The 18,319-nt window shown below is 38.2% G+C and overlaps 1 protein-coding gene across 1 annotated transcript in view; it reads left to right on the top strand.

The window, feature by feature from the left end:
- Nucleotides 1-18,319, top strand: part of EEFSEC (eukaryotic elongation factor, selenocysteine-tRNA specific) — a 122,542-nt gene that overhangs the window by 29,927 nt on the left and 74,296 nt on the right. Inside the window, exons 2-4 of the mRNA XM_015641205.3 lie at nucleotides 1,774-1,981; nucleotides 4,306-4,402; nucleotides 5,961-6,125. Coding sequence (XP_015496691.1) covers nucleotides 1,774-1,981; nucleotides 4,306-4,402; nucleotides 5,961-6,125 — 470 coding nt within the window. The remainder of the gene's footprint in view (nucleotides 1-1,773; nucleotides 1,982-4,305; nucleotides 4,403-5,960; nucleotides 6,126-18,319) is intronic.

Genomic DNA, 18,319 nt, shown 5'->3' with positions numbered 1-18,319 from the left:
ATTCCTTTGGAGGACATAAGCTCTGTAAAATAGTGTAATACAAAATATGTGTTTAAAACACATTTAAAACAGCCCTGTTACATGTGTTCACAAAAATGGATCCATTCTGATTGCTAAGTGCTTTGTCCCACACAAACCATTTTTGTGCTTTTTGTTTCCCTTGGTTTCTGACCTTTAGGTCTGCACTTGGGTGGTGTGTAAAGTCTGAGCCTTTTGTACAGTCTTGATGTGTGTGTTGAAATTTAAACAAGCTCTAAATCGATACAATTCCTGAAACAATAAAAATGCAAAGTATTTTTGAAGATACAAAGCCCATCTCTGGTTTGTCAGGGAGAGATATTTGAAATGATTGGCAAAAATTCTGCAGGAGCACTGGAAATATCATAATTATCCAACTAGTGCTCTGAAGGGCCTAACATTCATTATTACAAGATGAAAGCTCTGGTAGATTGAAATAGTCATTTGTAGCTATAATTTTTTTTTCTTTTAGTTCCCACCCGCTCATTCACCCATGCACTTCAACCTCAGAATGATTTCCTATCCTGAGTTCATGGGAATTGGGAACAAGGGTAGCTGTTATCATAGCCATTGTAAAAGCCTTAAAACAAAAAAAGGCAAGGGGAAGGCTGGAGAGGGTGGAGGAACAAGGAACAGTTGTATTGATTTCTTCTGATCTTAAGGCCAATATTAAAAGTACTTAAGTTAGAGAGCTGGAATTTTACATGATTCTAGCTTTTGTCATCTTTCAAAATGTGCATTTTTTAGCATATGACTTTCTAATGCTTCAGCTTTAATTTTTTTTACTTTATGTTTAAACTTTCTCAACACTTGATTCTGTTGCACTTTTCTATTTTGGTATTCAGAGTATTTCACTTACCTCAAATGAAACAAGAAAATTCTAAATGTAATTAGTGGAAGGCCCAATGTTCATGAAAAGCTTCCGTGAAAAATAATTTAAATCTATGAAATTCAGGTTGCTTCAATCAAAAGATGAAGGGTTCATGACAGCAATGCTTTGAAAAATAAAAATCATCCATAAGTATGATAGGTAATATCAGCCTAAAATTTAGGAGCCTTTCCACAAAGAGATCTAGGATTCAGATCTCTGTTCCTGTGTTTGAAATTACTTGTTCAAATTATGTGGATTGGAATTGGGGTGAGTGGTGATATTTTGCAGGTTTTAAATTGCCTCTTTCTAACATTGGGGGATTCAAGAATTTCTTTAGGCTTGGGATAAACCTTTCTCTGGTGGTGATCACAGTTTTCACTTTTCTGAAATTTTGGACTTGGAAAGAAAAATGATGGGAGCAGATAGGGACTGAGGCTTGTGGATGTTTTTATGGGGTACCTGGTTGGCTCTTGGGGTTGCTCTGAGTGTGCAGCTCCCTGCAGTGTTGCTGTGTGTTACTTTGGCTGTATCAGATTCTTGCTTGGCTGCTTAGATGATGATTTTTAATTGAAGCAGATGTCATTCCTGTGTTGCTACAAGCTTAATTTTCTTAGTATTTTTTTAAATGCAGTGATAACAGCCTTAGACTTGAACTATCATGTTCTTCCCGGGTTCTTATGTCTCGATGATAGCCTATAATAGCTTAAATTCCCAAGGTCTTAATTTCAAAAGAGCTGTGGGGTTCAGTGCTTACTTTGACTTGTGTTTTGTTTGTCTTTCTGGGCATTTGTACATATGCTGACAATTTGAAATGGAAACGATTTGAGAAAACAATCCTTAATCTTTTTATGCTGTGTCAATACTGACTCTGAGTTCTCCTCCAGGTGCCCAGATTATCGATTTAATGATGCTTGTGATAGATGTGACAAAAGGGATGCAGACACAGTCAGCAGAGTGCTTGGTAATTGGGCAAATTGCCTGCCAGAAGATGGTGGTAGTTCTGAACAAAATAGATCTCCTTCCAGAGGGGAAGAGACAGAGTGCCATTGAGAAGATGACTAAGAAAATGCAGAAGACCTTGGAAAATACCAAGTAAGTGAACAATAATACTTACAGGTAACTTGTCACAAAATCTGGTTTGGCAAAAATACCAACATTTCTTTTCCAGCATGCTTCTAAACATACTGGCACATCTAGCAAAAATGATGAGGCTAGAGTGAAAATATTTCCTCAGAAGCTCAGGTGTAATTCCAGATTCACCTCTGCAAGTATCAGGTGTAGATAAATATTTTCCTGTAATTAAGCTTTTCAGTTTAAAGAGGTACTTGGAGTTTGGATAGGATAATACAAAGCCAGAATATCCAGGTGAAGAGCTGTTGGATGTGGTTACAGAAACTGCAGCACATCTTTGCACATGCTTTGCTCAGGGATGTAAGGGACAGAACTATCAGGTCACATTTTGAGTTGAAGGATCTAAGGAACAGGTTTCAGCATACGGAGGAGAGAGAACCAAAATTCAGTTTTTGCATGTGCAGTCTGTGCTTGCTGGTGCTTTGACAGCACTGCTGATCTGGGTGTGATTGCAAAGTGTTTGTCCTGTTGTATCTCAGGCTTGTGGAGTTTCACAACAGCCTTTTTCCCACTTGACTTTGAATCTCCAAATGTGTGGTTTTAAAATGCTTTTCTATTCCTGAACTCTTCTTATTAGCAGGGTATGTGCTGATATCATTTGACAGTTGCCTCTAGTGGCAGTTGTGGTGTTTTTGTTTTTCTTTCAAATAGTTGTTGAAATATTTTCACTGTACACATAGGTGTGCATGTGGAATTCCAAAACAGTAAGCAAAGCTGAAGGCTGTTGCAGTTGTAGAGTAGATGTTGCCACCAGTGCTGGGGAAATTATTGTAGTGTTGTCTGGAAATTGTATAGAGAGAAAGAAAAAAAAATACAACCAAAAAACAAAGGCAGAGGAAAGTAACTAGTATATTTGAGTAGTTTGATACTTGTGAATTTACCTAATCAAAACTTTTTGTGTGAATTGATACCAAAACGAAAAGCAGGCTCTGTGAGTGGAATTTCAGTATTTAAAAAAATTTTTTGCACATCAGATTCTTCCTTTGTTCAGCTTGATCTCAATTCTGCTGAGAGAAATTTGGTGTGATGGAGTAAAAGTTTCAGTAGGGCTGGAGCATGTTCAGAAGTGCCTCTAAATGCACCATACAATTACTCCAGTTTGTTCTGGTGTATGGGAAGAGGAGTAAAGCATCTGGTTCAGCATAAACTTCTATTTATCGTAATACAGTGCTCTGAAATACTTGTATGAAAATAAATTTCCAAAAGTTTTATGGTTAGTCACAAGAATTTTCAATGCATGTTTTTATTATCCTTTGTCCTTAGATGCCTCAGGCTTATGGCATGTAAACAAAGAAAATACCTCATGTGCCTGATTACAGCTGGGTCACTGAGTGAGCCCCCTTTATAGAACTTAACATTTCTTCTTCTTACAAAACATTACTATGACTGCTAAAGGCACCATCTCTTCCCTCCAGTTTGCTCCCTTATGAGAGAAAATCAGTGGGGGGTGAGTGTCAAGAGGATGGCCAAACTAATTAATTTTGGTCTGAATCTGTTGCATAAGTACCTGTGAGAACCAGTTACTTTTTGGTGTAATTACTGATTATTATTCCATTACTTTAATATATATTTTATGTGGTTAATTCTGATTTTTGAAAAATGCAATAAAAAACATTAGGTTGTATTTTAGGGAGCGAAAGTTAAGTCTGTTGACTGAATTTGTAAAAAAAATAAAAAGAAAAGTTGCTGTAAGTTAAGGACTCGAAGAATAAACCTGATTGTAGGGTAAAAGGCAAACTGAGGTCAGCTGGCTGTACTGCTACTCTCTGAACCTTTGCATGTTTGAAATTTTTAAGTTTTGAAGACTTTGATTTCAATAGATTTAGATCTTTCTGTTGTCTACAGATCTTGCAGACTCAGGTAGGCATCATGAGGCATCTTGCATTTGGCTCCTGTTTTGAAGGTTATGACTTTACAGTTAGAATTTCAATTGTTTAATGAAAGTTAAAAATGGGCTGGTCTCCAGATAAAATGACTTTGGATGCAAACCACTGCATTAAGACTGGGTAACAACAGACCTTTGGTTCTGAAATAAATGGAATCTTGCATTTGACTGTTACAGCATTGAATCAGTAGCTAATGTGGAACAGGACTGAAGCTTTCATAGTGAAGACCAGTAGTGCTGATCTGCTGGTAATTCAGGAAGTTGCCAGTCATACTGGGGGAAGAGCAGATAAATTGGAATTTTAGGAAGTTTCCTGGCCTTCAGATGGGCCTGGAAGTTCTTCATATTGACATGTGTCAGAGATCTGTGGTCTAATGTTGAAAATCTTCCTCTCTTTCAGATTCTCTGGGTGTCCCATTGTTGCTGTCGCAGCAAAGCCTGGGGGACCGGAAGCCCCAGAGTCTGAGAATCCACTGGGTGTTTCTGAATTAATTGAGGTACTCACTGAAGAACATAATAACATGAAAACATCCCTTCTCAGGTGTTAAAAACCCTTAGTTGCATGGCATGATGTTTATACTGTGAAGGGCAGGACACCTAAAGTAACAGAGCAGTTTGTAGCTTGAAATAGACTTGACACCCTTTCTGTAATAAGCTTAGGGAAAGGAACATCTTTGCCCTGGAGGGATTCCACTGTTACTTCAGACAGCAGAAAAGAGTCCCAAAACAAAGGCAGCATTCTTTGAAGACTTTTCAAATTCTGATTTGGATGCTGCCATGGTGCAGCATCAGTCATCAAAAAATCTAGGGATGCCTTGCTCTGGGCAGCCTGGCTTGTTTAAAGGCAGGGTAATTCCACAAGGCTGCTGAGCACTGAATGCTGTATCACCTCCCAGGCTAGTGTGAGTCAGGATGGGCATGGGGATGGAATGTAGTCTAAGGATGGCCTTAGACTAGACTTAGCCAGGGCCAATCTGCCCCAGCAGTTTCTAGAGATGAGGAGATATGCAAGTGCTTACTTCTGCCTTGATCTGGTTCCTGTTAGATTTACCAGGATGTTCTCCAGGGTTAAAAACTTTGAAGGAAACACTCATTGCAGCTGTTCTGTCAACTGAAACCTAATATTACACAAGCTGGCAAATTCTCTGTGAGCCCTGCCATTGAACTTGGGGCTGTTATCCCTTCTGTCCTTCCTAAGAGACTCTCCATGGTTCTGCCATTACAACCTGGGCTTGGGCTGCAGTTTCTGACCTTTAAAACAGATGTTAAAGGCAATACCAAGTGTATATGCAGGTGATATAATAGAGACAGACATTGAAAGTGATTTTAGACAGGAGTGAACCAGTTCTTTTGAAGCACTGTAGAGAACAACTTCCTTTCTATAATTAAAATCTTTTGGCTGATGATGTATTTTAAAAAATGGGAGTATTTGTCAACAAAATAGTGCTAAACTCAGGGAATTTATATAGAAAATGGTACTTATGTGGTTTTTCTTAATGTCTTGATCCTTCAAGAAGCACTAACAAAAGTCTGAAGGGGAGGTTGAATATGAAAACTTGACCCAGTATTACAGTTTTTCTGGGATGGAGACAGAGATGGGCTTTATGGGGCACTAATATCTGTACATAAGGTCATTTTCACAAAATCCAAAAAAGCTGAAGTAGCAAAGAGCACTGTAAAATTGTGCTTTTGAGGGAGGGAGGAAAAAGGGGGGGATGACACATGTACAGTTGTTTTTTTCTCTTTGCTTTGCTGCAGTGTTTATATTGAGTTTGGCAGCAACTTTATCGCCAGTGAGGTTTTGCTAACCAAGCTAAATGTGCAGCACCAAATCTTTCTAAGGCAGAAAATCGAACTGTTCCTGCTGCTAAGTGTGCAGCTCCTCTATGGCATGCAGTTAATTTGACATTGGTGAGTTCTAAGCTCATTGGGAGATGCCTGAAATCAGTAAAATTGCAAGCTTGTTCAATCAATCATCCACTTGCCTGCCTTCTGCTGTGTTGCTGTCATGATTTTTCATCCAAGCATGGTGCTGCTTTTATCTTTTTTTTTCAGGTCTTGAAGTCTCAGGCTTACCTGCCATCAAGAGACCCCTCAGGACACTTCCTTATGGCAGTTGACCACTGTTTCTCTATCAAGGGTCAAGGCACAGTGATGACAGGGACTATTCTTTCTGGCTCTGTTAGCCTCGGTGACAATGTGGAGATTCCTGCCCTGAAGGTGAGTCTCTCATTTTCATTCCCCCTGGTTTTCCTGATAGAAGGAGACACTCAGCAAAGAAGAGTGTTCTCACCCAATCTGAAATTATTCAATTATTTTCAATTTTTATTTTTGTACTCTATTATAACCCAGTTTATAACAGTAAGAAGCATACTGATTTTTAAATAAGGCAGTCAGTAAAAGTTACCTGCTCAATAATTTAGTTGGATAAGGAGAAGACTGATCTAGATTAGAATGTTACACTTTCAAATTCAGAGAAGCAAAGTGGGCATATTTGCAAGATGGGATGTGTCCAAGGACTGAGCAAGGTTTGCAGGAGGTTACTTTCATTTGAGATATGCGCCGGGGAGAAGGTTTGCAAAAGAATCCATGTAGGTAGGCTTCCAGAAATGTCTGAAAGCAAAGGAAATGACAAGAAGAGGGCATTGAAATGCTTGATGCACATTCTCTTTGTTTGCTGAGGCTTTAATTTGTGTCAGCATGTTCTGAGAGAGCTGCTAGGATGCAGTAGGTGGCTTGCTGCCATTGGGCTCTTCAGAGAGCCTGTAGGAAGTCAAAGAGACCTTCCAATGGCCTTTGAACTTCTCAGTTGTTGTTACTGTTTAATTTCCTTAAAATATCATAATCCTTTAAAAGAAAGCAAAGTGACTTTATGCTTGGAACATGTGAAATCTATTTCACAGGTGCAATTATCACTGCTTTGATTTTCCCTTAGTATTAATTGCCCAAAATTAATTAAGACTTGAGGAGTATTTTACAGCCACCATTTAAAAATGGACCCAGCTCATAACATTCTGTGGGTGGGCAAGTTTTGGCCTAACAAGCCTGGATGGGACTCTTTCAATGCTGTCAGTATTATCTTCAAGCCATTTTACTATAAAGACCTTACTATTTCATTGAGTGAATGTGCTAGTTTCTCATTTTTGATTGTACTGTTTGGGCAAGTAAAAGACTATGTGAGGCATTCTGATTTCACCTGAAGTGTTTGGCTGATAGCAGATGATTTATTTCTGGCCAGCCTCTTCAGCAGTACCTGTGGCCATCTAGTTTATATCCTATTGTTCTTTGCAGAGAAATGATTTGTATGATACGTACTCTGACATTTCTGCTTCCCCAGTCAAGTTCCTCACTGCCCATATTCTTAATTACAGCATGCAGCCTAATTTGGGAGCCATGCTTTCAATTCCTGCACAGAATATTCTTGCTGGGATTGTAGCTCTAGCTTCAACCTCTCCTGGTTTCCACTTGGCACTGTTCTTTCCTTTGCTATTGTGTCCTGTTCTCTGTCCTGGGCCTGCCTGTACTCAGGGTCCAAAGAGGGGCAAGTAGTTAGGAGTGCAAGGACTGGGAGATGGCTCCTGCCCAAACAGGGCCTTGCATAGCGAGTTCACTGCTTTCTTTTTGGTACAGCATTTGCCAAACTTCCTGTCATTTTGTGCTCCAGGAGATGGGGGAGACAGGACAGAGTAATTATTTCTTGCAAAGAAAGAATGCATCACTAGATTGTATCTGGAAATGACTATTTTGCTTTTCATCTGTAGTCCAAGAATCTTTTGAAGAAATACGTTTAGAAATAAGTCTGCTTTTTGAGAATCCTTATAAAGGAGGAAATGACAAAAATATAGTAAATAACTTGTAAATTTGTATTTAAAAGGACAGTGGAAAAGACTTTAAGTGTGACTTTAAGTGTGACTGGGAGAGTACAGACAACTTAATAGATAAACAGGTCATTTGCAAAGAAAAGCCAGATCAGTTGGCTCTTAAGGCATTAAAAACTTCCCTCAAAGTTTTAGTTATTTTTCCAGTTGCTGTTAATGAATTAAACCTTCCACTGCTGTGTGTGAAATAGAAGATGTGTGCATGCCTCTGAATGATAATAGTGGTGGGCAGAGTTTTGTATTTTGGCACTAGCAGCTTGTGGACATTCACCTTCCTGTTGCACAGGTATGGAAACAAAGACCCAGGGAAGGGAAGCAATGTTTGTGAGTTTGAGCTGTGTGTTGTACTTACCCCTGCCAGCATCACGCAGAGCTGGGTTAGGATACCTATAAAAGGTCAAACCTTTCTCAGGCCTACGAGGTAACGGAGGAAGCACATTTCACAACACATTGTGGTTTATGACTCTCTCTGACCTTTTTTTGCCCTGACTCAATGGTAACTGAGATTGACAGCTGGTACATTTAGGGACGTTACAAACTAGCTGCTTTTTTTAAGTTTGAAGAACCCTCTCACCAAATGAAGTGGCATCACCTTCCAGTTCTACTAATGGACTTCGACATCTTTGACCGCTTGAACCTGCACAAAGGAGGGACACAGCAATTAAAAATAAACAGTGACATTCTCAAATGCCCATGCTTGCTCTGATTGAGGCTGAGAGCACCAGCAGTGCATGGATTCCTTTATGCTTTGCCTATGTAAATTGCCATCTGGGGCTGATTATCCATATAGCAAAAAGAAAAATTATATATATATGTGTTTGGCAAAAAGCTTTGACACAGCAAACAGTTCACTCTCCAATTGAGTTAGTACTATTTGCTCCTTAGCACTTGAAATCCACCTTGAAGAGCATGAACCTAGGATTTCTGCAGCAAAAGCAGTGTTGCTAGAATTCTGAATGTCATTTAAGATTATTTCAGTGGTCTTTCAATATCAGTTGTCTTAGAGTTTATAAACTGCAACGACTTGTGACATTTGTATTTCTGCTTAAGTTACTGGAGTTTGAATAATATGGATTTTTTTTTGAAATTTAGTTTGATTTCGTTTTACTGATAGGTTTTTATTTTACTGATATCTAAAGTATATGTTTAGAGATTTTAGTTGAAATGAGGATGAATGTCAAACTCCAGTGCTGCTGGATTTTTTTTAGCACAGTTTAACTGAAAAAGGAAAGTGTTTTCAGTGGGGAAGAGGTATCTTTTGCCTTCCTAATCCAGGTGAGAAAGATCATAGAAAGGTCAAGTCTGAATTGGGTGGGGAGGCAAAGAGAGATGTACACAGCTCATGGATCTGATTATCCTGAAAGTGTCCACTTGGCATTGCCTTACCTGTGATCAGGGCTCTGGGTGTACAACAAGACCCAGAGCACTGATGTGGCAGCCAAGTATGTTGACCACTGCTGGAACTCTGTTTTAGGAATTGTAAGAAGCAGAGACTTTCCTTTGTCTTATAGTCAGGTTCCTGTCTGTCCTGTTTAGTGCATTGCTAACAAATGCTGGAACAGACTGATGCAAGTTGAGTGGCTGGTGGAGGTTAATAAATGACTTGGAGGCTCTGTAAAGTCCAGTGCTGCCATTTGTACTGTGTATGAGTCAGAATTTGTGAGTGTCTTGAATGCTGAGTAGCTGTGTTCCTGCTGAGTGCTTATATTCATGTTTTTCTCTAGGGGATCATGTGGGGATTCTCTCTCTGTTGAATCTGAATAACATATCTGGTGATGTATGGTAAAAAGTTGTTTCTTGTAATAAATCTCATTAAAAGGAAAGATAAATACTCTTACCAGCTCCAACCTTAATCGTCCTGGAGGTTTATAGTAGCCAATTGCCATTATTTGTGTGGAGCATCTCAGTCTCAAAAGCTGCAAGCCCATTTATAAAATGCTCCCCTGGTATTGGAGAGCAGTCATACAGGTTGTTTCAGTGCTCAAGTGAGCTTGCAAAAGATAATGTGAGACTTGATATGAAAAATGTGAGGAACTTGCTTCTGTTTATCTAGTCAAGTCTCCTAGTAAATGAGAATGTTGGTTTAAGGCAGTGGTGAGTCTGTCTTGGCAAGACTGTCAAATTATACTGACTTTATGAACGATAGAGAAGCATTGTTTTGCATGATTCTGAGAAGCTTCATATACTTTCACCATATGAAAAGAGTTGTTTTCTTCTAAGCTTTTTTTGTTGGCTAGATAACGTTGGTCTGTGTTTTGGCAAATGTTCTGTAGCTTTTATGGCTGGTACAACAACAAAAAATCTCCACTGTCTGATAGAATAACTCAAATAGTATTTGCAAGACTATTTCCTTCAACCCATTATAGCTATTAAAATTCTAGCAGAGAGATCTACTTTTGTCCATGTAAGTACTTTAGTCTGTCTGATGTCCCAGGACATCTGATTAGTGAGCTTTAGTAAGTATATACATGTAGTAAGAACTAATTTTAGTTTATTTAAGGACTTTTGCACAATCAGAGTTGCACCGTTAAGCCTTGTCAGAGGACATTTAAATCTCAGAAAATGAACTTGGATTCTACCCCACTGAATTGCATCACAAAGACATTTGTATGTGGACTTTCATGGTGCAATCTTAAAGGAGTTTTTACTTTTACCATTTTGAGCACTTTGGGCCTTCTAATCTGCCCCCTTCAAATTACAGTCAATGTTGACTGCTTTTAGCACTGCAGATCGAGAGAATGCTTGCTATATATTCTGAGAGTGTCTGAATACTCTTTCTACATCTGTTTCTTCCTGTGCTGCTTGGGTTTTTCTTGCCCAATACTTATATAAACGGCCTTTGAAATGCAACAGGTCATCTGCTGGAAAGGGAATTTTGCTTGCCTTGAACATTTTCCTTTCATTGGAATACTGTGAAGAAGGCCAGCTCAGAGAATTGGGTTGGGGGACAATCACCTAAATGTTGCTGGTAAAATTGTGAAAAGGCAGTTTGTGGTGCATATTAAAAGATGTGGGTGTAAAAATGCGAGAATCTTAAATCCTAAAGCAATAAATTAAATGTATAAACATGTTATACATGCGGCTTAATTCAGTACAAGAATTAACCTTTTTTTATTTGTCTGCTGTTTCTAAAGCATGGGTTATGGGGTTTTTTTGTGATTTTCTTCTTTCCTAGAAAACATCAGTGTGAATCCTACTGGTTTTGCATCTGCTGTGGCGTTACTTAAAAGGAAAATATGCAGGATTTGGCTTATACTGGAAAGTACGCTGCTTTGAGCATTTAGGATATTATCAGTTGTTTTGGAAGAACTAAACTGCTCTGCACAGTTCTTTGTGGTTAAGTAAAGGATGAAAGATCTGATCCTGTGCCTGTGGAATGAAATTTAGATCTGGCAATAAAAACTTCTCAAATCTTTTTGGCTTGATGTCTTAGGAGAATAAGAGTAGCAGATGCTGAGCTCTTTCTGAAGATCAGTTCCCTCATTTTCAAGTATGATTTTGTTACTTTTTACTGTATGTTTTTTTTGGTTTTGTTTTTAATTTCTGTTTTAGTTCACATTAAAAAAAAAACCTGAACCAAATCAGTTTTCAGTTTCTATTAAAAAACCATACAAAATTGTGGTTAACTTTAGACCTTTGAACTTAAAAAAAAAAACCCTCAGGAATAAAAATGTTCAGCAAGAGATTTGTATGTTGCTATTCATTCACTACCTGTTACCAAAGTACGATGTTTAGTTCAAATCACTTGCAATTTTTTACTGAGTATCATGTAGGTAGAGTAAAGTGAGGGAGCAAGATAAAAGGACTTTGTGCATTGAGGTTTGTTTTATTCAGGACCAGAGATAATACATAATAGAAAGGGGTCTTGATATATGTTGTGGGGCTTTTAATTTTTTTCTACTTGGTCTGAGCAGAAGGGAAGGAAGCCAGGGCAGAGCAGCCAACCTGAGCAGTGCTAATCCAAACCATACACTGTATTTTTGGAGCTTGTGTGTCTAATGTGATCTTTGTAGGCAGAAAAGTGGCCTAGTCAGTGCTGGCCAATTAACTCTTCAAATACTGAAATTCATTTGCAGCCTTTCTTGGAGCTCTAGGTATACCCTGTGCTCCCAGACAGAGACAGTTGGGGTACAAGACTGGGTAATTATTCTCATCCATTAGAAGGCAAAGCATATAAATTTCTTCCTACAGTGAATCTGAAAGTAAAGATATTTGTAACTTCTGTGTTGCTTCTGTCTAAAACATCTTGAAATGACTGTTGGGATCAAGGCTTCACCTGGACATGCAGCACGTGTTGCTGGAAACAATATTGCTCTCCAAGGTAGACTTCTGCAGTATTTCCATGGAGCTGCTTGCTTGTGCAGGGTTATCTGCAATGCTGACTGGTAGTGATAGCATGAGATTAATTTGGAGTGTGTATTTTGTGATACTGCCATGCTGATAATTTTGCCTTAATAGCTAGTGCAGAGAGCTGTTACTGCCTAAGAACTGATACACTCTTCAGTGGGGTTTGAAGTAAAAAAACAATTCAAGATGATCTTGACTTTAATTAGAAGAAAATACGGTGTGATATGAACGTCACACTTTTATTTGATATGATGACTGATTTTCTTAGATAAGATACATTTTCTTTATCAAGATTTCAGTAAACATTTTGTGCCATGAAAACAGAAAAGCTAAAGGAAGTTGTGACAGAAATACAAGGTGGGAAAGAAACTGAAGAAGGAGCCGTTGTCCTGACAGGAAAATAACACGGGCTTGTTCTGAGTTGGTCTTGGCACTGAAGTTTGATAGTTCCACTAGTGACTTCATGTGCTGCCCCAGGTATCTAGGCTTTCTCCCCACTAATTTGCCACATTATTGTTGTCTCCGGACTCCTGGAGAACGCTGGCAGATGTGAGGTCTGTGTGTAGTCTCTGGTGCTCGTATTCTGTAGCTTTTTTGGAATTCCCAGCATACTGGGTTGCAGGATCTGATGGTAAAGCCTCCAAATCCCAGTGCACAAGTGTGCCACAAATGGAGAAATGGTTTATGTAATGGATTACTGCGAGTGAGCAGTTTGGCTCTGGCATAGCAACGCATGAGGATAAACAAATGTGCTGGTTTGTTACTCCAAAATGAGGTTGAAAAGAAAACTAAACATATGATGAGCTGTTAAGATTACTCCTGACATCTAGATTTTTCTATATTGTCTCAACTTCCTTTATCTGCTTGCTCTACTTTTTCTCCTGCCTGTCCTTTTTTGTCCATTTCTAGCTTCCTTTCCAGTCTCAGAGTTTGCTCTTCAAGCTGATTGGTCTTTTCTACTTATACCATAGATTGAAGAAACTTTTTTCTTCTTGCATTTTCCCATCTGTTCTTGCAATTTTGAGCTGTGACTAGGATGCAGCTGAACAAAAAGGCCCATTTTATCCTGGAACTTAGTAGGTAGGACTTTCCTGTCGAACCATTGAAACTCCAGGGATAAAGCATTGTATCCTTGGGTTTGTGTACCCTGGGGTTCAAGATCAGTTTGAAACCAAGTTAATGGACATTGCTATAGTAATCATAAGTTTCATCCAAATGCCTTTTTGTTTAACTTTATGGTAACTCCTTAAAGCGAAGGATAGCTGGTTTGTATTTGCATAACTTGTTTGCTTAAGCATTGCTGCTGCCAGGTCATTAGCTTTATTTTTATTTCTTCTAATTTATCAGGTAGAATTGTTCTCAATGAAGTTTAACTGAAAGCAGACCCACACACACATACACAAACTGTTTGAGCAGGAATCTTAGTGGGATGCTTGAATAGTAATTGGGAAGGTAACCTGCTGTATGGTGCACACAGCCCTCACATGGCATTGCTGCTGGGAATGTAACGTTATTAGAAGGCTTAGTTAGTTCTGCTAGTCAGGGCAGAGGAGCTCTCATGTTTTAAATATTCAAATTCAAGAGCTGGAGGCTTTGGCAAAATTTCAGTAACCAGACTGAAGGAAGGGGATGTCACTCTTCATCCTTGGTCATCCATACACAGTACAACTCCTCATTTGATGAGGCTTTGAGAAGCAGAACATCTCAGCAAATGCCACATTAACTAAGCTGTGGTCTATATGTTATAAAGTTCTGCTTAATTCTGGCCACTGGCAAAGAAAGGATCTGAATATTAAAAACATTGCTTAACCAATGCTGCTGAAAATAAATCTGACCCAGAGACAGAAGAAAACGGATTCGTGCATAAGTGCCCAGAAATCTGTATTTTACTCTGTTACCAGAGTACTTTCTTGAGGTATTGCTGTAACACCATAGGAAGTCCTCTGGATTTCATGCCCTGTACTGTGTGTTTCTGGGAGGGCTTCACTTAGAGAACTCTCTACATTTTATTCTCTGATACTGCCATGAAAATCACATGAAAATTTACTTTGCTCTTTAAATGTTTATTCAGCTCGTCACCTGCATCTGTCATCATATGCCTGACAATAGCATGTATTCTTGAAACTAAATGTGAGATGCATCTTTTCACTAAAATATTCCCATCACTTCATTTTATAATAACTGGTGCAGCTTGAATTGGAAAAGTTAATACTAGAGAGAGCCAATATTTACAGTATCAGCTGGAATGATATAATTAGTTTAGCTGCCCAGATAGTACTGTGATGAACATGATACGAATGCCTAGATACAGATTTCCATTTGCAACTGTCTGAAATGAAAGCTGCAAACTCCCAGGCTCTTCATGGGACTAAAGATTAGCTTCAAAGCATATGACATAAAGTTGGCTTCTCTTTCTTTCTCCTCTAATGAATAAATAATTAAGAATAAACATTTCACACTTCAGAAATAACAAGGAAAGGTCAAATAACCTTTTAAAGAGTCTCTGTAGCTAACACATTGTTAAATACTGAAATTGAAAACTTAAAAAGAGTCAGGTCTTTGTGAAAGATTTAGTAGTTGAGCTGTTCCTCTTTAGGCAACCTGTATTTAAGATACATTCTCTCGATATATAGGTATAGGGTATATAAGAGGTTCTGCAGAAGAATGGCAGAGGTGGCCTTAGGTGGCAAAAATCAGCTATGTGAACAGATTAACTCATGGAAATAAAAAACCCTGGTATATATATATGCAGCTGTCAAGGTTTTTTCTTCAACAGAAAGGGAATAGAGGTATGGAAAACAAGTCAAAAATTTGTTTGTTGTGTAAGTTTTGTGTGGAGCTTCAGAATGTCTAGAAGGTCTTCTGCTCTTTCTTGGTATTCCTTTAATTTATTTGCTTTTGTTTTCTTAATTTCAATTACTGTGTTGTACTTGCTTTTTTCTTAATAATAATTATATCATGAATTTCAATAGACTGTTAGGCTTAGCATCCCTAGAGGAGGTTTTTGTCTGATGTGCACTACCTACTACATAGGACTGCAAAAAGTTGAATGGTGGCTTAAGTAAAAAAAATAAAATGTTATGAATCAGTTCATTTTTGAAATATGGGTATTATTCATGAGGTATTTTCTTGCCTAGTTGAAAACATTGATCCTGCTTGTGGAGATTAGCTGACAGCAATTTAAAGTCTTGAGGGAGTGAGGAATATGCAGGTATACCACAAACACTCAAAACAAAACCACAGGAAAAATGGAAGCATGAAAGTATGTATTTTTACTAAAGGATTGGAATGAATGCTCAATACAACTAAAATAAATGTCCAGTTTTGAGTCAACACAGAGCAACACCAGTTGGTGTTGTCTAAATGCAAATCTTTGTAAAATAAAGTAAAATACAACAGTAAATCTCACTGTGAACTATTTTGCATTCAGTTTTAGGAGAGAGCTGGAATCAAGTGGTGATTGAACAATAATACTGTTTTGTACAATGTGTATTTCTATTTGAAATGTTCCTTTTCTGTTGTTCACACGATATTCTTGTTTGAGGAAAAGTAGTAGTGTGTACAAAGTGTATTAAGGTGGCAAGGACCCTGATATTAAAGCTTCTTTCCAGCCTTGTCAAGGACTGCCCTATTGTTTGTGCTCTAGAGGAGGTTATTAGATACCTTCACCCCAGGGGAGGTCTTTAATCTCTTATGGGTGGAGGTGGAGAAGGTTCTCTGACACAGGGATACAGAGCGAGGCCCCAGCTTGTTCTGGGCCCTCTGGTGAGTCTGAGATGTTATGCAAGAATGAAGTTCAGTGTAATTTATTCTACTGTGTTAGTATTTTTCAGGCATGTAATTCCCTAAATAGTAAGAAAACGGTGGAAAATTCATGGGTTGGTAGAAACCTCAGTGTCTGCTTTGCTTCCTTGCAGAAAGTGTTAACAGATTAGTCAAAGGTTCTAAAATACATCTGTGGTCAAGCACTTTTTTGTAGTACAAAATATTTTTTTCAGGTCTTTCCTTTTACTTGTCCTTGCTTTGTTCTCATCTTCACTTTTCCTGCCTACTCTTCCTTTCTGTGGAGGTTGTGGAACTTCCATTTCTAAATCCTCTCTCCAGATGTGTGATCCGTGCAGGTCGCACATCCCTGCCTGTCAGAGCTGCAATCACAGGCTCTGGCTGCACTTCTGGACAGATGCTTGGAGATTTTAAAGTCTTTGTGGCAAGAGGGAATTTTTTCTCAGCTTGAGGTTTACGGTTGGGAATAGAGAGAAGGGTTAATAAGAGTAAGGAGAACATGTTCAGGGATGGCAATTGTGATGTCAGTAACCTCCACCTCTATAGAACATATATATGCTGAACTGAATTTGGGGGATTACTAGAAACACTGAGGTGCTTTTTTTCTTAATTTTTAAAGGGATGTTTTTGGCAGACACTTAAGCAGTATTTTTGAAAAATGACAGTAATTCTCTAGTGAAAACGCACAAATAAGAGTGTGAAGGTAAGGGTTCTGTTCACTTGGTTTATGGGGTTTTGGGGTGTTTGGCTTTCATTTTTGTTTGTGGATTTTTTGTTTCCTTCATTTTCAGGAGGATGGTTTTGGGGTTTTTTGTTTGTTTTGTTTATTTAAATAAGGGTGGTTCAAATTCTTGTCTGAGGATTTCATGTGTTCAGTATTGGCAAGATGCTTTGAAGGTGCATATATGGGGAGAGAGATAGGCAAAGTTTTTACGTCAGATTTATATGGAGTAAGGGGCAAGGAAAGTTAATGTTCAGGCATAGTTTTGTGGTTGTAGTGTGACTCACAAGAAAGACTTAGTCCATCTGACACATACATTGCAAACAGTTGTAAAAACATGCCTTTAGATATCCAGAATGAGGAGTGGGCTGAGTTAATGTTGTTCTGAATCCATAATGTTCCCGTTTTTTGGCACAGTGAATGTAACGCTGCAAATCAAACGTTGTGTTACTGCTTTTTCTTTTACATTACTTTGTTGTCCCTGATGGACAAAGTCCCTTCTGATCAGCTCAGAAATGAAGTTTTAATCCTGCCTTTCATTTTCTCCATGTCATCTAGTGATGCTGACACCAGGGCTTTTTATTTGAGTCAGGATTTAGATACACTTCAACAGAGAACTCGTTGATGTGATTTAAAATTTTATACTTATGTGAAGTGCTTTAAAGTACACACTGATTTTCTTGCTGCTTTCCTACACATGAAGAATCAAATTTTCAGATTAAAGTTATGTTTAAATGTGATTATATTTTAAGTTTTCATTAATGCCTCCCTCAATCTCAGTTGTGTGGTGATAATTTTCCTCAGTGTATTTGTATAAATATGGTTTTAAAACTATTGGAGCCATATCTATATCTGAGCATGGCCATGTAGAAATGAGTCTTGTGTCTTCCTAATGTTTTGTAGGCCATTAACACTCACTGGTACTCTCAGTTCAGAATTTGGATTCCTGTGTTTAAGTTTTTGAAAGTATTGGATTCCTTAGGTTCAGTGTCAGATCTGAAGGAGACATTATAAACATTTAATAATTTTAAAATAAATTTTTTAGAAACTAGTATCTGTGATATGTGCTATATCTATGAGGGGTTTTTATATTTTCGTTTCAGGAGAGCTGGTTTTTTTTTTTTAGAAAGCTATGAAAATGAGCCTTTTTTGTGATAAAGATTGAGCTTCAGGATCTGTTTCAGATTCTGTTTGATCTTAGCTTTAACAAAGTTAAGATTTCATTCCGTGTTTAAATCCCCTTGCCAACATAATTTATTCCATCTATTGTTTTTTACCTGTGTTTCTAAGTCAGCTACTGAGACTCCAATGGGTTGATATAGAAGCTAAGAACAGCTCAAGGAAAAAAAAAAATTCTTCTCCATATGTAGGAATTGCAACAAGTGGGATTTAGTTTGAGAGATGGAATGTATCTCTTACTCTGATAGTAACAGGAAAGTTTCAGAGTGCACAGAGATGTCACAGCTAGTCTTGAAAGTTGAGTGTGTTGGGGTTTTTCGTGTTTTGTAGGAGGTGAGAGTGTGGTTGTTAGATTTTTCTAATACAGATAGTAAAAGTTCAAGTCACAAAGGAAAACAAATTCCCAGAGATGCTGATTATCCCAGTTACCACTCAAATAATTTGCAGCCACAAGAGCTCAGTGTTAATATAAAGCAGACTGCTGCGATTTAGTGATGGATTTAGTT

The sequence above is a fragment of the Parus major genome, chromosome 12 (assembly GCF_001522545.3).
Source record: "Parus major isolate Abel chromosome 12, Parus_major1.1, whole genome shotgun sequence".
Lineage (NCBI taxonomy): Eukaryota > Metazoa > Chordata > Aves > Passeriformes > Paridae > Parus > Parus major.
The sequence above is the reverse complement of the archived record's forward strand: the minus strand, read 5'-3'. Positions and strand labels throughout refer to the sequence as shown.